The sequence below is a fragment of the Dunckerocampus dactyliophorus genome, chromosome 9 (genome assembly GCF_027744805.1).
Source record: "Dunckerocampus dactyliophorus isolate RoL2022-P2 chromosome 9, RoL_Ddac_1.1, whole genome shotgun sequence".
Lineage (NCBI taxonomy): Eukaryota > Metazoa > Chordata > Actinopteri > Syngnathiformes > Syngnathidae > Dunckerocampus > Dunckerocampus dactyliophorus.
The window spans coordinates 23482660-23501439 of NC_072827.1; the positions used below are offsets into that span (position 1 = coordinate 23482660).

The following is an 18780-nucleotide window of genomic DNA, read 5'->3' on the forward strand; positions in this document are numbered from 1 at the left end:
ATACAGCACAATACAAAGAAATACAAACTTGTGGCTCTCTTATTGCTAATATTTGAAGTTGCTGTGCAAGATTTAAAAAAATACATACTGTTTATTGTTGTCAATATTTCCAGACAACCTAATGTATTTTTTAAAATGTTGTATTTCATAACCACTGGTTTAAACAAAGAATAATAGTGTCATGAATGTAGGGGTGTTATTTTATGTCTACAGGGCTCTAATAGTTTTTTTTTTAACTATTTAGAAAGTTATAAACAGGTTTTCTATGCTCTAATTATAAAAATATTCAATTTATTAACATTGAATTCTATATCGCAGAAATTCATTTAACACAGCTGCGTCTGGAACCAATTAACCACAAACGGAGGACGACTGTCATTATCACAGCAACCAACACAGATAAAGCCAATCTGAACACTTAAAAAATATCAGCGCATATTCTCTGCCATGAAAGACCTGATTTGAGAGCAGATCCGATTTGCCAGAAGTTTGAACATACCCTTAGACCAGGGGTGTCCAAACTGCGGTCCGGAGCTATTTTTTTTATTGGCCTGTGCCAATGAATTAGGTTAGGTTACAAAAAAACTAAAAAGCAACAGCAAAAATAGAAAAATCAGCAAAACTTTAATGTATAATTTTAGTCAAAAGGAGAGGAAAAATTTAATAATTGCTGAAATTAGGTTGCTGAAAAATTTTAACTGTTAGGAAAATAAAGTCAAAGTATTATGGCAATATAGTCATAATTACGAGAAGAAATTTTTTTTTTCAAAAACATCTGAAATGAAAAACAGCTGTAATTTTACAAGAATAATGTAAAAATATTAAGAGAACAAAGTTGTATTCTAACGAGAAAAAAGTTTCAATTTTACGGGAATAATTTTGTAATATTATGAGGATAAATAAAGTCATTTTAACGTCATTAAAGTTTAAATCTCAAAGACGTTATGTTTTTTTAAAAGTCGTAACATTATGAAAAACTAACAAAACAACAACAATAAAGGTGTAATTTTGGAAAAAAATTAGGTTGCAGAACAAGTTCTAATGTTACCAAAATAAAGTCAAAATATTATGGGAATAAAGTTTTAATTACGAGAACAAAGTTGGAATACGGTCATTGGGGGAAAAAAGACTATAATTGGTCAAAATATTAAGAGGAAAAGTTGCAATTTTATGACAATAACGTATTATCAGGAAAAATAATATCACTGTGTTTGTGTGCGTGTGTGTGTGTGTGTGTGTGTGCGTGCATTTTATTGTCTTACCCGCATGTGTCAGCCTCTCCATCATTCACACCTCCTGCTGTTCATACTGTAGGTGGATGAAACTTCAGCATGTCTGCTGCCATGGCAACAGCGAACAGCCAATGAGGGCGCTCACGTGCCACCAGGTCAAAGCGCCCTCATCTCAAGAGATGTATCTTTTTCTTTTAATGTCGCTGGATGCAATGATAAACGGAGCACAGTGTGTGTTATAGGTGGCACGAGGCGCCATTCCCTGATGGGAGCTTAATGCACTGACCTTGTTTCATTTCGAAATATCTCGCCATCACCAGGGCACGTGCCTCTGCGACTTGAGGACAAAAATAAAAAATAAAAAAAAATCCCAGACGCCGCCATAGACACGTCTGCAGAAAGACAGAGAGACGTGTGGAGGCATAAACAACATAAGTTAACTCTACTAACCTTTTATTTAGAATAATATTGGACACTGACCACCCACAATGCATTTTCGGCGTTTCCTCTGAATTAATTGGCGAGGAAGTCTCAGGCGCAAACCAACAAGAGTCAATTCAGGTGAAGAGGCGACGAGTTTAGTCAAGATAGCTAGACTTTGCACGAAAAAATATCACTTCCGTTATTCTCTACCATAAATGATCGACAAATAGCGCCTCTTTAACTTTTTTGGGGGGACGGAGGGGCGGGGGGGTAACGGTCGTAGTTGAATAGTCCTGCTATATAAGATGTATCTGCGCTGCTCAGCATATCTAGTTTCATGAACAATAGTTTTATTCTGAAAGATCGCCGGAAGTGTTTATTGTATCCCATTCTGCAATTGATACTGCAACGATGGAAATCAAAAGGGCTCAGAAGCGAAGCCGTAATATTGGAGAGCTGAAGGATGTAAAAACGTGTTTTAGTGACACCATGCATAAGTAAGACATCGTGTCACCGGAGGCTGACCAGGACGGCCAACATAGGCGGACAACGGTCTGGAAGATTGTTTTTGGACAAGCTTATGTGGAAAGGGAAGTCTGCCTGTGGCTAACAACAACCTCATCTGACAGTACGAAAGGTAAACGACAGACGCTTTCTTTTTAATGTCACACTTTTGTGTGCGCAAAGACGACATTCCACACGTAGCACAGTGTTGTCACCAGAGACTTGTTTGATTGTTAATGTTGTTAGCCATTTGCTTCCTCGTGCTCTTTATATCATGCCGTGAACTGACGTGAACTCAAGCTAACTATCGCCTCGCGCTACAAGCTAACGGTAGCTAACAGTGTGAACAAGATGTTTGCTGTAGCTTCTACTTGTTACGTTTTTAGCCGTGGACGTGCCCAGACATGCCTCCAGTTAGTTCACATAGCTGTGTGTGTGTGTGTGTGTGTGTGTGTGTGTGTGTGTGTGTGTATATATATATATATATATATATATATATATATGTATGTATATATATATATATATATATATATACACCATATATATATACATATATATATGGATTGTATATTACATGTTGGCTTTGTCGTAGCAGAGTTGCCAGCAACAAACATAAGTATGTCATGTGTCATGCTACTGAGCGTGCTCGTATTAACATAAAATAAGGTGGTCGGTTCATGACTCATCCACGTTAATGATCCAAATCTGCGTATTGAAATGAGTCTGAGTCTCCATGAACCCGGGTCAAATGAGTCCTCTGGTTGGCTGTTGCCAAGTACATAATAGCAGACTTGCATAAAGATCCGATGACTTTGTTGAACTGTTTCACTGACTTCAGCCTCACCAGAAACACTGCACAGTCCGATGATTTATATGAATTGGTTCACTGACTCGAAACCAGATCACTTTAGCAGGTGACTCAAATTAACCCGAATCCATAAAATCAACCAATTTACCACTATAAATTATCATATGATGTTTTGTTTGTAGTAATCTACCATTTCATTTCAGAAACACTGCTTCTCACTGTCAATGTTAAGATCTGAACTAAACTTTGAAGTTAACGGTAATGTAATGTTTTTGTGCTTCCAGGTAGCTCAGTATGAGTCGAGATGTATGGACCAAGAAGAAAGCTAATGCCAGTGGGGACAATGGTTGGGCAGAGAGGGTGAGTACAAGTATGTTTGTAGTTGCACTTGATTAAGGAGTAACAACTCACAGATTGCCTGTATTGTTAATAACTGTTGTGTAATGGTGTCAGTTTGACCCTGTAACAGATTAATTCACATGATTTCTTATGTTAAAACACTTGGAAGTCAAAAAGCAGCTTCTGTTTGACTTTGGATGCATCTTTTCTAGTCTCACTGGTCTCCTCCTTGTTTGCAGGGTGGTTACATGGCTGCCAAGGTGTCCAAATTGGATGAGCAGTTCAAGAGTGACGCTCCCCGAGAGCAACAAAGGGGAGGGTCAACCAACATTTTCACCGGGGTGGCCATTTATGTCAATGGATACACAGGTGCTATTATACGATTCAAACAACTTCAAATGGACAATGCCTAGTGAGCTAAGCTGTGGCCATCTACTGCCACCGTGCATTTACACTTATTAAAGTGATATTTGAATTTCTGAAGGTTTTTTTTTCCTATGTTGGCAGAACCAAGTGCAGATGAACTCCGCAGACTGATGATGCTCCACGGCGGCCAGTTCCACATCTACTATTCTCGCTCCAAGACCACCCACATCATTGCCAATAATTTGCCAAATAGCAAAATTCAGGAGCTGAAAGGAGAAAAAGTCATCAAGCCCGACTGGATCACAGACAGGTGCGTTCAGTTAGACCAGAGTATGTGCTTATCAGATTGTATGAAAATAATGTGTTGTATTGTTTGAATCAGCATCAAAGCTGGGCGTCTCCTCCCTTACTTGCACTACCAACTGTACGCTAAACACAAGGGTTCACTATTCCCTGGAATAAAGCTGCGTCGGACCTCAGAGACTGCTGGACCCAGTCATCACACTGTTTCTAACCAGGACAACTCAACACCCAGCAGCAAACAAAAAGGCTCCCACCTTCGCTCCCACCAGAAGAACACTTCACCTCACCCATCCTCAGCATCCATCAACCCTGAGCTCAGCCCCCATTTGCCATCCAACCAGAGCCCCTTTAAGCACCCACAAAGAGCAGACCAACCTCAGCCTCAGGCCAACGCCTCCCGCAGTATGCATCAGAGTAGACACAAGGAAGTGGAATTCAGAGTGTGAGTATGTCAGTTAATTGTTGGGTGAACAGAAATGCCAAACCTCAAATCAACAGCTCATTTTCCCCACAAGAAAATAATTGACAGGGTGCTTATAATTACTTTATTCATTCAGGCCCTTTAAATCATTTATTATATATAATGTTATAGCAAGCATATTTTTATACATTATTTTCTGTGTCATTTTTATTTGTATTTTAGAAAACTGAATATAATGTATATATCATTTAGTCATATTAAATATACATTTTACATTTTATATTTTTAAAGTATATATGGCCAAATATATATTTTTGATTGTCAATATTGGTCTACGAAAAATTGTTTAAAAAAAGAATGCATAAAATTGTATGCATAAAATTTATTTTATAGTAATTACAGGTCAAAAATGTGTATTTTGCATGGTCACATTTTGATAGTTTCACATGAGCACTGATAAATAGCTAAGTAATGATCCTACATATCCTTTATTCCAGTCTGATGTTGGCATCCTTCCGTATGAATGGATTGAATATGAGCTTCAGTTTTTTTGTTCACTGGTGATGGTTATGGTTTATGTCTGCATATTAATTTACCAAATTGAAGAGGAAAGTTTAACAATCATACCAAAGCAGTATCCGAAGTACAAAAATACATACAACCAATGATAACGCCTCATTTTCGGGGGAATTCCCCCTCACTGACAGGTTTGCACCACTGTGCCATGCAGGGATTTGAACACCAATATACTGTAAATAAAATCTTCAAGATTAAACACTCTTAATGCACAAAGTAATCATCAAACTTACTTAGTTGTTCATGTAAAGCACACAGAGCAATGAACAACTTCATGCTCTGTCTCCTTTCTGCTTTCTGCGCCATACTCCTTGTGTCCTGGGGGGTTCAGTCGCACTTGTAATTGTGTTAGGGGCTAATTGTTTTTCATTTTCATTCACATACCTCCTATTAGAATTGGTGTACCCTACTTTGGGAACCTAGGCCATATAGTAAATATAGTTCTTTGTGACTGTACCATGTAAACTTTATAGATTAAAGCATAGTCTGTTTACTATATTCAAATACTTTTGAATGTATTTATATTTTCAGAAATGGATCATTGCAGACCTCAGAAGGCTTAATGCCAGATTGCATCAAAGCCCCTTCCCACCTCACCAATGGACACACTCATCTTATTAACAGTGCCTTGAAGTCAAATGACCCTGATACAGATACAAACAGCATCACAATCCCTGGAAATCAACCTTCAAGGACCAAACCAGACCCATATGAGTTTCCCAGCAGCCCTCCAAAGCAATCCGACCTGTCGTCTGCCTGTGTTGAGGAACCATGTTCAAAAGACGAACAGAGACTTAAACCCCCGCTGTCCACTGAAAGCCACGGACTCTCGCCGCACATCTCTTGTCAAGTTGCCTCAAACGTTGACAAAATGTCTCATTCCCCACTATCCCATCCACACTCTCCTGTGCGTCTAAATGGTAGTCACCCCAATGCCTTTTCATCCCACCCTGCCACGGAAAGCAACTCAACTGTCCAACCTCATTCCAAAACACCGCAGTCAGAGTCTTCGGCCCAGCTGTCAGCACAGACGGGCAGTTTGATCTCTGAGTTCTACGCCCACTCCCGTTTACACCAGATCTCCACGTGGAGGACCGACTTCTCCGAATACGTCAACGAACTACACAGCAAGCGAAAAGCCACTGGTGGTGCCTCATTTCCCGGGAAAGAGCGACTTCGGAAATTGGTGGCACAGCGCGCGCTTGAAAGCCAATGTAGGAAAATAGCCATGTTTTTGTTACACTTACCTTATAAGTAATATAATAACTTAATACCTTTTGTGATCATTTGTTTAATTTGTAATATTTGTCAGGTACACAGACACGTTTCAGTGTTAAATCCTGCATTCTTCATGTGGACATGGATTGTTTCTTTGTTTCCGTTGGGATCCGACATCTGCCGGAACTCAAAGGTGAGGCCTCTTTTTTCTGTCTTAATATACATTCTTCGGCCACTTTAGGCACAAGCTAATGGTCTACTGATGTGTTGTTGTGATAGTAATCTGGGGTAAACCGGGATAAATCAAGAGTGGTTCCATCATCACAACGCCTGTTGGGACTCAGGAAGTGTTGTATTGTTATATATAGTATTACTGGTTTGTACAAAGACAGCATATTCATCTGCATATAAGATGACCCAGAATGAAAGACGAGCCCCTTTTTTATCTCATCAAAAAAACGTTTTTGTAAACTATATTTAAATACTAAATATTTTTTTCAATGCGTTCAATGTCCGTGAAATAAGAATTAGTAGATTACAAGAACAACATCATCTACTCATAATTCTTAGCTGCTCGACATTTGTTTGGTGATGCTGCGTCATTGATAACCATTATCTTAAAATTAGCATCATAACTCCTCTTGTTTGCTAACAACCTTTGACACACTTTTCTTTTCCCCAACTGGTGCATCTCTCCAGGTTGCTGGTATGTGTGAGTGACTGGAACAAAAGCTCTTATTTGCTTGTTGGCACCACCTTTTGGTTGGCATGTATAAATCTCTAAAGCCCGAATATAAGAATAAAAAAATATGTCCTTTTTTAGGCTTTCTTCTCTGTATGGTGATCATGCTCAGTTTTGATTGACACTGTCATAGAGGTATAGATTTAACCTAGAACATAGTTGTGGTCTTATGCGGCCATATAATGTTACTGAAATATTCTAAACTAAAAGCTCTTTAGATTCTGGTGACTGAAATTGTGTTTAAGTCAAATAAATGTGAGACAGTCTTGTTAATTCAGTGTCATCTTTTTGTTTTGTTTTTTTCACAGATAAGCCTGTCGCTGTGACTAGTAACCGTGGACATGCGCGCGTGCCTTTAAGACCAGGGGTCAACCCACAGCTGGAGCAGCAATACTACCAGATGAAACAGAGTGTGGCTCAACCTGGTGAGCCTTAGTTTTTAGATGTGTGCAAACGTCCTATTTAAGGCACACTCAGCTCCCCAGTTGCCTTTAAAGAAAAAGAAGGGGAAAAAAAAGGAAAACTTTGTTCTGCTTCCCAGGTAAGGAATTGGAGTGTTTACATGGTGCTGCTCCACAAGCGATGCCACCAGAGAGACATACCAATGGAGTCGACAAGGATGCTGCTCTTTCCATGGCAGAGATCGCATCCTGTAGCTATGCTGCAAGGTAACCCTGACACACTCACTGCTTTATTGTGTGTCAAACAACATTCACATATTGACCCATGAGTCAACTTTCTCCCACAGACAAGCAGGTGTGAGGAATGGGATGTTTTTTGGCAAAGCCAAACAGCTATGTCCCGCCCTGCGGTCTGTCCCATATGACTTTGACGCCTACAAAGAGGTGGCCCTCACCATGTATGAGACGTTGGCTGGGTAAGCGAAGCCTTTCCATGTTCTCATTTGGAAGACTATTTCATGTTTGAGGTTTAAAAGTTCCCGATTTTGGGATGAAACAAAAAATGTGTCCAAATCATTACTACTGAACAGTTTGGCTGTTCTAAGAGCATGAAACATTTATGTGTTCCTTTTTTTAACTCCCTGTAGAGATAAGCTTGTTTACAGTATAGCCTATGGCAATCTCTTCTAATATTACACTGTAAAACCAGTAGCTCGGGATCTACCAGTAGCTCCCCAACTGGTTATGAGTAGCTCACCAAAGGGTCAAAGAATATTTGCTTCAACTCTTAAGGCTGAATTATGTTACAGCGACGTCACTACTCCACCTTCTGACGGCTTGATTCATTTATACTGAAGCTCTCCTGTGAGCGGTGAGCACTTAACTTGCAATTCTTGACGAAAACACTCGAGGCAGCGTTTTTTTTGAGTGAGCAACCACAACTCTTTTAGTTTTTGACTAGCTAGCTTCTGGTGAAGTAGTAAACAATTATGACTGGCGTAGTGTATGTTGGTGTTCTAACATTCATGTTGTGAATGCCGATGTTCATTAATGCACCTGGCTGTGAATGTTACTGGTGTGTTGTTGCAAGTGTGGAGAGGAAGAGATTCCTGTGTGTGTGTGTGTGTGTGTGTGTGTGTGTGTGTGTGTGAGAGAGAGAGAGCTGTGATGGAACTGCAGTGGTACTGTCGTTATGGTTTGCAACAAAACTTAAGAAAAGCGTCAGACTCTATCTGACTCAGTGCTATATCGGTGTTCTTATTTTCAAACTTTTTCGCTCAGCAGCTCTTCAACTTGATGCACAAAACAAAGCTGACCAATCACAGCTCTGCGGCCTGTGTTGCCGTTGACGCAAAGTTAGAATTTTTCTGGAGGAGCACGTCAAGCTTCACTGGAGGTTTTGGAGGGGGGGCAGCCGGCATTGCATTTGCTGGCATCGTGGCCCAGGAGCATAATTAAGCCTAAGTATTTGTATAACTATTTAATTCAGACACTACGCCTCTATTTAGTGACAAATGACCACAAAATAGCAATGACTGAACTGTTTATGTGGAGATCTGCTTTGTTAATAAAATATAATTTCAATATTGCCAGTCACATAAATAAAATACAAACGGCTCACCTCTCCTTTCTTTTTGTTAAAGTAGCTCTAATGGTGAAGAAAGTTGGATACCCTTGCACTAGAAAGAAATGCACACTAAAATTCAAGATGCAGATATGTTCATGGTAATGGTTTAATTTTATTTGAACATGCATGTAAGTTACAATGGAATACATCACATAATTCAATTCACAGTTCCACATGTCCAAAAGGAGTAGGAAGAAGCAAAGCTTATTTAATCCTACCCTCCATCCGTTCCACATCTTCTGCAGTACATGTATTCACTTCCTGTATTTTTTTAAATACATACAATAATAAGGTAATGTAACAATATGACAATGTAATTATTAAGATTTTTTTCACAATAAATATAATAATCAGTTTAATGCTAAATAAATAATAATAAACACAGACAAGCATAACAAAACAAGTTCAAGACTCTTCTTCCTTGTATTTTGCAAACAACTGCTTGTATTGTTTTTTCAAGTCGCTCATCTTGGTGCATTGTTTGAGTTCCTTACTCATTCCATTCCATAATTTAATTCCACATACTGAAATGCTGTGGGTTTTTAGCGTTGTTCTCGCATGTAAGTGTTTCGAGGGTTGAAATAAGTTAAGAAAATATATGGTACAAAAAGTAGTAGCTCTCGGTCATTTTCATTTTGTAAAAGTAGCTCCCAGAAGACAAAAGGTTGGAGACCCCCGCTTTAAAGTAACCGTTTTGAGAATCTACAGGATATATTTGTAAAATAAAGAAATTAAAAAGATTAATTAAACAGAAACAAAATGTCCATCATTGACCATGTGAATAATTACAGTCCATTCAATATTTGTTTGTATTACTTATTCACTGCAGAAAGGAAAGGTATTTATATTTCAAGAGTAAAAAGTTTTTTGTAAAAAATGAAAAGAAAACAGTTCTTGCAAATTAGACGGCAAATTAGTTGAGACTAAATCAGCGCCTGTGCTGGTCAAAGCCTGGTTGTGTACGTCTTTTGGCTTTAAGATGCGATTAATTGATTAATTCCACACAAGCGACAGAATTCTTATCAATCAATCATCTAATCGGTTATTTTTTTGTAATATATTTAAACCTTTTTGTTTTGCAGTTACACTCATGACATTGAGGCTCTGAGCTGTGATGAAGTGCTGTTGGATGCCTCTGCTCTGATAGCAGAGTTGGGTATAAACCCAGAAGATCTGGCCAAGGCCATCCGAGCGGACATCAAGGAGAAGACAGGATGCTCTGCTTCCATTGGCATGGGTTAGTATTAGAGGTAGTGCTGTCAAGAGATTTTAAGCAATGAGAAATTAATTATGATCTGTAATTGACTGATCTAATTCATCTCTTTTTTAATCTCACCTAAAATCGTTTAGAAAAGTTCTCACCTTCAGGTATTTTCATTTAAATTCATTACATTATAGTGGCCAATCAAAAATGTTGATATATGTAACAAACCAGTGGCTTTATAAAGTCATTTGTTTTTAACAGACTTGAATAGATTCAGTCCTAGCCATTTACATTCCATTTTATTTGAGACCAGTCTCAAGTGCTGCCTGCAACCTTTGCAGTGTTATTTTTTCAATCTCCAAATAATTTGAAAATAGTAAAACAACAACAATAATAATATTTTTTTTTTATATATAACATCAGGTCCATATAAAGCGCATCAAAAAACATTAACCACACTTTTCTGAGCAAAAGTATTGAACACTGAACCAGCTGAGGTCCAATGATCTCTGGTTATATCAACAGTTGGGTGACTCCTCCACCAAAATCTTAAGTTTGTTTTTCTTTTTGCCGGTGTACGTCTCGCTGACTTTGGTTGTAGTCGTTGTCACGGTGGCTTGTATGATGAGTCATTGGACGCAGTTTGCAACACCTTTGTTAACCCCTCGTCTTGGCCTGCAGTTTATCGCTATCCATTTGGCAAGAGCATTCGTTAGCTTGTTAGTCGCAAACTTGCTCATACACGGGGTGTTCTCTTCGAGTTTAGTTTGGTGAAGAGCTTTACTATGGCTCGCTAAATTGCTAATGTTTTTGCTTCTAACGGTAGCTGTGGCTATACTCATAACTGATTGCCTTTTTAATGTGGTAGGCCCTAGTTCCCAAAGTGGGCTATGCGTACCCCCAGGAGTACGCTAATTGTCACACCTCATAGCACAGAGCGCACCAACATAGCAGAAAGAAGGAAGGAGACACGGCATGAAGTTCTTCAATTAATATGCAGATTTAAATCATAATGATTGCAAGTGGACAAAAGTGAAGCTCAAGTTCACTTTTGGTGCCGTCGGGGTGTTTTTGAAATGTAAGTTTCCCATTCATTGGGCCAACAACTCTCATGTGCTCATCCATTTTCGCGTCTACTTTCCGTAACTCATCACTCCTCACCTTGCCCTCCCAACTACAGTGGCAGCTGATCAGCTGATGCTAAACAAGCCCACAATGACAGCCAATCAGTGTCTACTTCAGGGCGTGACTGACCGTTGTTTCCCACCCCCAAAAACTCAAGCACAAGAAGCCCAGTGTATAAAAACAAATTTTATAAAAAGGCAACTCGCATACAGAAACAGTAAAGTTGGAGGTTAAAAATGTGATTAATGCGATTAAAAAAAACCCCCCACTAAATATGACCGCAATTAATTAATCACAACTAATGCTTTGACACCCCTAATTAGAGGATCACCTTGTATTGTAAAATACATAAATGAAACCAGGGTTTTTCTTTTAAATGTAATATAACTCACAATCTTCTTAGGGTCCAACATCCTATTGGCTCGGCTTTCGACGCGTAAAGCCAAGCCAGATGGGCAGTACTTCTTAAAGTCAGAGGATGTGGACGATTTCATCAGGGACCTGCCAGTGACCAGCTTGCCAGGTTGATACAGCACTACCCTGCAGGTTGAAAATGATACCTACACTCCCAGACTACATGCAACATGTCTTTTCATTCTTTCAAGGAGTCGGCCCCGCTATGGGCAAAAAGCTTGCTGCTATCGGTGTTAAATCATGCGGGGAGCTGCGGCAGGTGTCTTTAAGTCAGCTGCAGAAAAAGTTTGGGCCTCGCTCAGGACAAACGCTGTTCCGCTTCTGTAGGGGTATCGATGAGCGTCCCGTCCGCTACGAGAAGGAGCGGAAGTCGGTGTCAGCGGAGATGAACTACAACATACGCTTTAAAAAGGCAAGACTGACTCCCACTACACATAAATAGGATCCAGTACAAGAGCTGTGTCAAAACTGATGCCTTATAAAGACAATAAAGTTTAGTCATTCTCAGAGAGGTGTTCATTTAATATGTTTAGTATTGATGGCCCTTTCTAACAGTCTCCTCTTAATGTGTATATCCATCAGGTTGACGAGGCAGAGAGTTTTCTGTCCAACTTGTCCATGGAGGTGCACAGACGTCTTCAAGAAGCTGGACTGAAAGGACGCAGAGTGACCCTGAAGGTTATGGTCCGCAAGGAGGGTGCACCACAAGAGTCGGCGAAATACGGCGGCCATGGCATATGCGACAACTTTGCCAAGTATGAGGGTGTTTCTTACACTTTCCTCATGTACTCAACTACAGAGACGACCAAATGTCTATTAGGGGTGTCGGAAAGTGTCTGCCTTCTCTGCGGAGCCTCTTCTCGTCTCTTCTGTGATTGGCTTATCTACCGTCATGTCAAAGATTAGGACATCCTATTTTGTGTAAATGTGTTGTTGCGTGCCCGATGGATTGTGGTCAAAATGTTTTGTAAGACTAGGCTAGTATACACAGATATCCTCAAAGTTTTATCATCTTTAGACTAATGGTCAGTGATTTATGCACAATTAGTTACTATAGCAGTGTTTGGCACGAAATGACCACGCTCCCACACAACTTTCAACTTGTTCAGTACTGTTTACGTCTAGTGCCTGACAACAGTACACGCAACGCGCATAGTTCCCACATGGGTATGCATCGTCACCACCGCTTCCCGCATCCGTGAAGCAGCTGTGGCATTATTTGGTCCCGCTATGTCCCGCGTGACGTCACGCAACAGCAGGCATTGCCCCTATTTTAATTAATTCCTCTATTTGCAAGGGTGCAAGATGTTGAACTCCAGAAAAGAAGCTGTCATTGCAGAAAAGAGAGGTAAAAGTCTATATTTCGCAGCTGCAGAAAGTGAGAACGAGAAAGAAGGGGGAATTAACTAGAAAAAAAGACGCAAAGACAGTGTGGGAGAGGGAATCTCTCAGAACATCCAAGACGTTACAGAAATTACTTGAGAATCCCTCCCGACTTGCTGCAAGGGCTGGTGGAAAAGTTAACCCATTCATGCGAATGAGACGCTTTGATACGCACATGCTCATTGTTTGCGCATAGGTTGCGGTGCATTTACGTTGCATTCATGACTAGTTCACAGAAATTATGCGTGCCACAAATTTTGAACATTTCAAAGTTTTCTTTTCGCACTGGCACGCAGCCTCGCACAGTTTACACATACTTTACACTAGTTTACAACCAATTTACTCATTGGCACGCTATATTGGCATGCATAATTATGTACCACTGCAGGGACAAAATGTGTGCAAGTGTAAACAAGGCTTAAGTCTGGCCCGCACCCATGCAACGACCTTTTGCTTGTTAGCGGCCAAATTTTACACACGTGCTTGTCAGCCCCCTGAAGGTGTCTTTTTTTGTGATGATTCTGTCAAACACCATAAAGTTACAGTGTTTTGTAGACTGCATTGAGCTTGAAATTTCAAGTCAAACCAATTGATGATGTCAAACCTGCGCGTTTAAATAACAGCACCATCATGTGGCGTACTTGTCAAAAAAGTATTAACACCGGCAACACAGTACAGTGGAACCTCGGTTAGCATGGTTTTCGGTAGAATTTACGCCACAGTTTTGCATCGTTCGCATGCATTTGGTTAGAGTACAGAATACATGGCATGCATGCTGTAGTGTTGTTAATGCACTGTGTGAGTCCAACTGTGTTCTTAATGTATTTTGGACTATGTGTGATGTCATCAGTGGTTGAGATACATTACCTAGCTATAATCTCCTGGAAATTAAATGCTGACATAATGACATACATGTACATATTCTGAATAATGAAAACAAATGATTAATTCCATAATTGGCTGCAGCTATGGTTATTTTCGATGAATCTGAAGATTGTTGTTTTGATTAAGACCAGGGGTGTTTGTCCACCTGGAAATCAAAGGTGGTGGTGGGCCACTTTCATATATTTATGTATTTTGTTGTTGTTTTGTAAACAGGATAAAAAAAGAGCCTTATATATAAAGTGCTCCAAAAATAAAGGGAACATTTAATCAATCAGCCCTGCGGGTGTACCCTGCCTCTCGCCCAAAGTCAGCTGGGATAGGCTCCAGCATACCCGCGACCCTAGTGAGGATAAGCATCATGGAAGATGGATGAATGGACTTAAATCAATCACAATGTCAATCACACTTCTGTGAAATCTAACTGTCCACTTAAGAAGCAACACCGATTGACCGATTGAAAATAGTTGTCGGTTAATTGGATAATCGATTAATCATCAATTCATTGATTAATTGTTGCAGCTCTTCTGATACACATCTGTTTACTGAGTCTGGAAAAAGTAAGGAATTTTGAAGCGCCAAATCCATAGGAAGCCTGGTCCTAATTTTTTCACGACTATTCATCTCCCATCCTTTGTTCAGGACAGTGATGCTTGCACATTGCACTGATAGTAGCCAGCTGATTGCGGCCACAGTCATCAAGATGTTCCACACTATGAAGTTACCAGTGCAGGACCTCCGGGGTGTCGGCATCCAGGTGCAGCTTCTTGAGGGTAATCACTCTGTTCCCACCAACACCAACGGCCTTCGAATGCGCTCCATCAAAGACATGTTGCTCGGCCAGGTGGCAACAAGCAGCAGCAGCAGAGGTATGTACCATTGTGTTTCAGTCTTTTAGATTTTATGCAAAATAACAAAAAGATGAATATCTTTGTCACAGAGTCTGATGACAACAGACAGGAAAAGACGCTGCCTGTCAGAGCTGCATCGCCCAGGCTCCAGTCTTTGTCCCCAGTCCCAGGAACAAGCAAAGACCATCAACCATGCAGACAAACACCAAAACATCCCAAAACACGCCTCGACTTCAGCATTTTAGTCCCCTCTCCCTCACAGGTAGGGGACTCTAGTAATCTGATCTGTATAACAAGTGTTTCCCCTATTTACACTGTGTTTTGATGTGCATTCCAAGGTGGATCGGTCCGTATTGGAGGCCCTGCCCGCAGAGCTGAGGGCACAAGTGGAGCAGTCGTGGCAAATAAACCACCGCTGTACACCCAGTCCACAGCCACCGAGTCTTCAATCATGCGTGGTCTCTCCTTCTTGTCCTCCTCCTCCTCCTCCTGCTGCTGCTGCTGCTGCTGCTGCTGCTTATGGACCTGCACTGAACAAACAGCCTGCCGGAGCATTGGTGCTGCAGATTCCAAACCATCCTGACAGTTTTGGAATCGTTTTGGAGCTGCCCAACTACTCCCAGGTACGTACGGATTAATACCTGATAGCATCAATAGTAATAAAATGGTGAGGCATTGAATATACTTGACTGCATTTAACGTAAAACATTTGTTCTGTCATCTCTGACGGCAGGTCGACCCAGAAGTGTTTGCTGCCCTTCCTAAAGAGCTCCAGGAGGAACTGAAGTCAGCCTACAACTGTTTTACAAATAACCAGCCTGAGACAAAAATATGTAAGACTCCTACATTTGAGCACATATTCTTGCCCCCCAGCCACCACCATTAATGATGTCTTTCTCCTTTTCCTTCAGTGGAGCAGAAGAATGCACTTTTACAGCTAAAGCAGCCAGTCGGAGCTGGCGTCGGACGACTGAAGCGGCGCAACAAGAGGAAGAACGCAATAAGCCCCGCCAAAAACGGGCCATCCCCTCAGAAGAAGTACCGCCCAGCAAACAGCCCTGCCATAACTGCACCGCCTTTTACTAAACTGAAGAAACCAATGAATGTCGTAAAGGTGGGTTCTCAATAAAAAATGTTTTTTGGGTGACATTTGGAAAATAACCTGATTGTTTCCACAGACTGAGAATGGAGGTCCTTCCACATCGTCTTCAAAGCAAGACACCTCAGAGTCTTTGCCAAAGTCCATCCTTCGCCCTACTCCAGCGCTGGCTGGAGCATCTGAGCTGCCAGATATAAAAACACTCTTACGTGAATGGGTGACCACTATAACAGGTAGGCACTTCATTTTTATATACGGTGGAACCTCTGAGGTCAAATACAATTAGTGACAAACAAGGAAGGCGTAATTGAATGTTAGCCGCATTATCTCACTCCATGTCACGTTTTAACATTCTTAACTGTCATACAAGTGTAAAAAGAAGTTAATCGCTGTTAGTTTTAAAACATGAAAACAATAAAAATGTCATTCTTAAACTTGAAGACAAATGATGAGGGAATAATGTGAAGGTTAGCTGCTAGGCCTGTCACGATACATTTTGCTGGACAAAATTATTGCCGATAAACAATATTGTTGTCAACATTATTTTGAGACCATTTTTTCATTAATGTAAAATGTTTTAAGTTTAATTTTCCTCTAAGATCGTATTTCTCCTCTCTGATTGAAAAATACTGTATGAGGTTTTTGGGTAACAAGTTATTATTAACTTTATGCATTATTCTGGCGGTTTGAAAAGGTACTAAATCTTCAAATTTTAATATCTGCGATTTTAAAAATCAAGGGTTTGTATGTTGTCTATACTTGGCATTATGAATGATCCTCACCCATCTTTTTTGCAGTACAGTGAGTGAGTGAAGATTGCTTTTGTAATTATTACCCCATATCTCCATACAATACATGAAATATGGTAATACTAAGGAATATTACAGAGCGTGGAGTGATTTTTGATTAAGAACATATTTTGCTTTATTCAATATAGAGATATTTCTCGCCACCTTTTGTTGTATATATTTAATATGAGATTTCCAACTCATTTTTTCGTCTATTATGACCCCCAGGAATTTATATTCTTCCACTTTTTCAATGTCCGCTCCATTAATTTGTATTTGGTCGTACATCTCTCTTCTGCTATTTCCAAATAGCATTATTTTTGTTTTACTTAAGTTCAGGGATAATCTGTTTCTGTCAAACCATGATTTTAATTTGACCATTTCATCCTTGACCTTTTTAATGAGTTCTTGTGTGCTTTCTGTTGAAAGCACACATATTATATGGTATATATCACATATTATATGGTATAATAATGTGAGTTCACCATATCAAAAGCAATCAACTTAAATTTCTCAAGAGTATTTAACATTATAATTGTAATGTCAAGAGCTTTAACCCCCATTAAACACAACGTCCAGTGTATATTCTTCTTCTTTTCTTCATCCCTTAATGAGGCCACTCCCCCTGTAGCAACTATCAAGTTGAGTTTGACTTCAAAGATTCCACTGTTAGTTGATGGTTCGGATTCGTTAAAAGAATGTATTGAACTCTTGCACTAGACCCCATGGAGGAGGACATCTTGCAGGTGGTAAAATATTGCACTGATCTGATCGAGGACAAAGATCTGGAGAAGCTGGATCTGATCATAAAATACATGAAAAGGTATGTTGCATTAAGTTCCTCTGTTTATTTGAGTTCTTTCAGACCAAACATCTTGTGTCTGCAGGCTCATGCAGCAGTCGCTGGAGTCCGTGTGGAGCATGGCCTTTGACTTCATCGTGGACAATGTGCAAGTGGTTGTGCAACAAACTTACGGTAGCACCCTGAAGATAACATGAACATACATTACTCTTTTTCACCTTTTTGTATTTCTTACTCTTTGGCTAACACAGAAATCTCAGCTTATTTCTTACATAGCATGAGACCTGCAAAAGCCATGTATTCAATCAGTTTGTGTAACTGCAGAATTTTGTGTATGCACTCTTTTAAAGGCAAGCTGAATGGCAGAAATGTGCCTAAAAAAGTGATCATCCTCTTGTAATATTGTGCATGTTAATTTTTCAATTATGTACATGTATTTTAATTTCCTCTTTAACGACTTTATGTCCCTTAAAAAGCTTTTTAAAAGTCTTTTTTAAATCATCTTTTACAAAAAAAAGTGCCAAATGTTTGTCATTTGTAAAGTATGTAAATAATGTTTTATAGGGTCTCATATGTATGTAAAGGGTTACTGTTTACATGTAGCACATGCTTAGTAACTGTCTGAAAAACTGTGGACCTTTTTCAGAGTTTGTAAAGAAAGCACTTGAGGTTACTGTTAAAAGATTGTCACTCCTCTTGGGAATCTGATCAGTAAGCAGCCTATGCATTTTTTGTGCAATAGAGTGAGACATCTTCTTAAGGATAACAACACATTTAATTACATCGTTGGCTGGAAAAAAACATTTGCAAGAAGTGATATGAAAAGTAATTTCACGACGCACTAAACGTGCTTGGCCCAAAATTGTATTTCTATATGCAAAACAAATCAGTCTCATTTTTGCAACTTTTTGACAATGTGTTTCAGAAGAGTTGTTGCTTCTCTCTCCCCCCCCCCTTCTGTGTTTGTGAAGTTTTATCTTCTCTATTCTGGCTTGTGCCTGAAGACCTGAAGCTGTGAACGATTTTTAAAGCTTGTTAGTAATAAACTGCAACTGATATTTAATTTTGCTGGTCTAAGTTACTTAAAGTACACTGATATAATGCAAAATGATGACCTTTTACGATGTGGAATAAAAATTAGGTAACTGTAAAAGCAGAGCATTGGATTTCATAACTTAATTGCGGGTTTACCAAATATTGTGACCTCCGTGTGATACGTACCATCTTACGTAATACACGTCACAAAGAGGTTCCTTACCTTGAACCGATAGA

General features: G+C 39.7%; 1 protein-coding gene across 2 annotated transcripts; it reads left to right on the forward strand.

The window, feature by feature from the left end:
* The first annotated feature begins 2030 nt into the window (after positions 1-2030).
* Positions 2031-18641, forward strand: rev1 (REV1 DNA directed polymerase). 2 transcript variants are annotated; one of them, XM_054787116.1, is made up of 22 exons: positions 2031-2292; positions 3252-3337; positions 3546-3675; positions 3814-3982; positions 4055-4417; positions 5504-6186; positions 6285-6383; positions 7241-7357; positions 7474-7600; positions 7681-7809; positions 10043-10197; positions 11693-11812; positions 11895-12115; positions 12286-12458; positions 14611-14837; positions 14909-15081; positions 15158-15442; positions 15553-15652; positions 15731-15933; positions 15998-16151; positions 17427-17529; positions 17594-18641. In XM_054787116.1, exons 3-22 carry the CDS (start codon positions 3555-3557, stop codon positions 17703-17705), a joined length of 3834 nt encoding a protein of 1277 aa, XP_054643091.1. In that variant the 5' UTR covers positions 2031-2292; positions 3252-3337; positions 3546-3554; the 3' UTR covers positions 17706-18641. The 2 variants fall into 2 exon arrangements, with proteins under 2 accessions (XP_054643091.1, XP_054643090.1); XM_054787115.1 differs by having other exon boundaries at positions 3252-3327.
* The last annotated feature ends 139 nt before the right edge of the window (positions 18642-18780 follow it).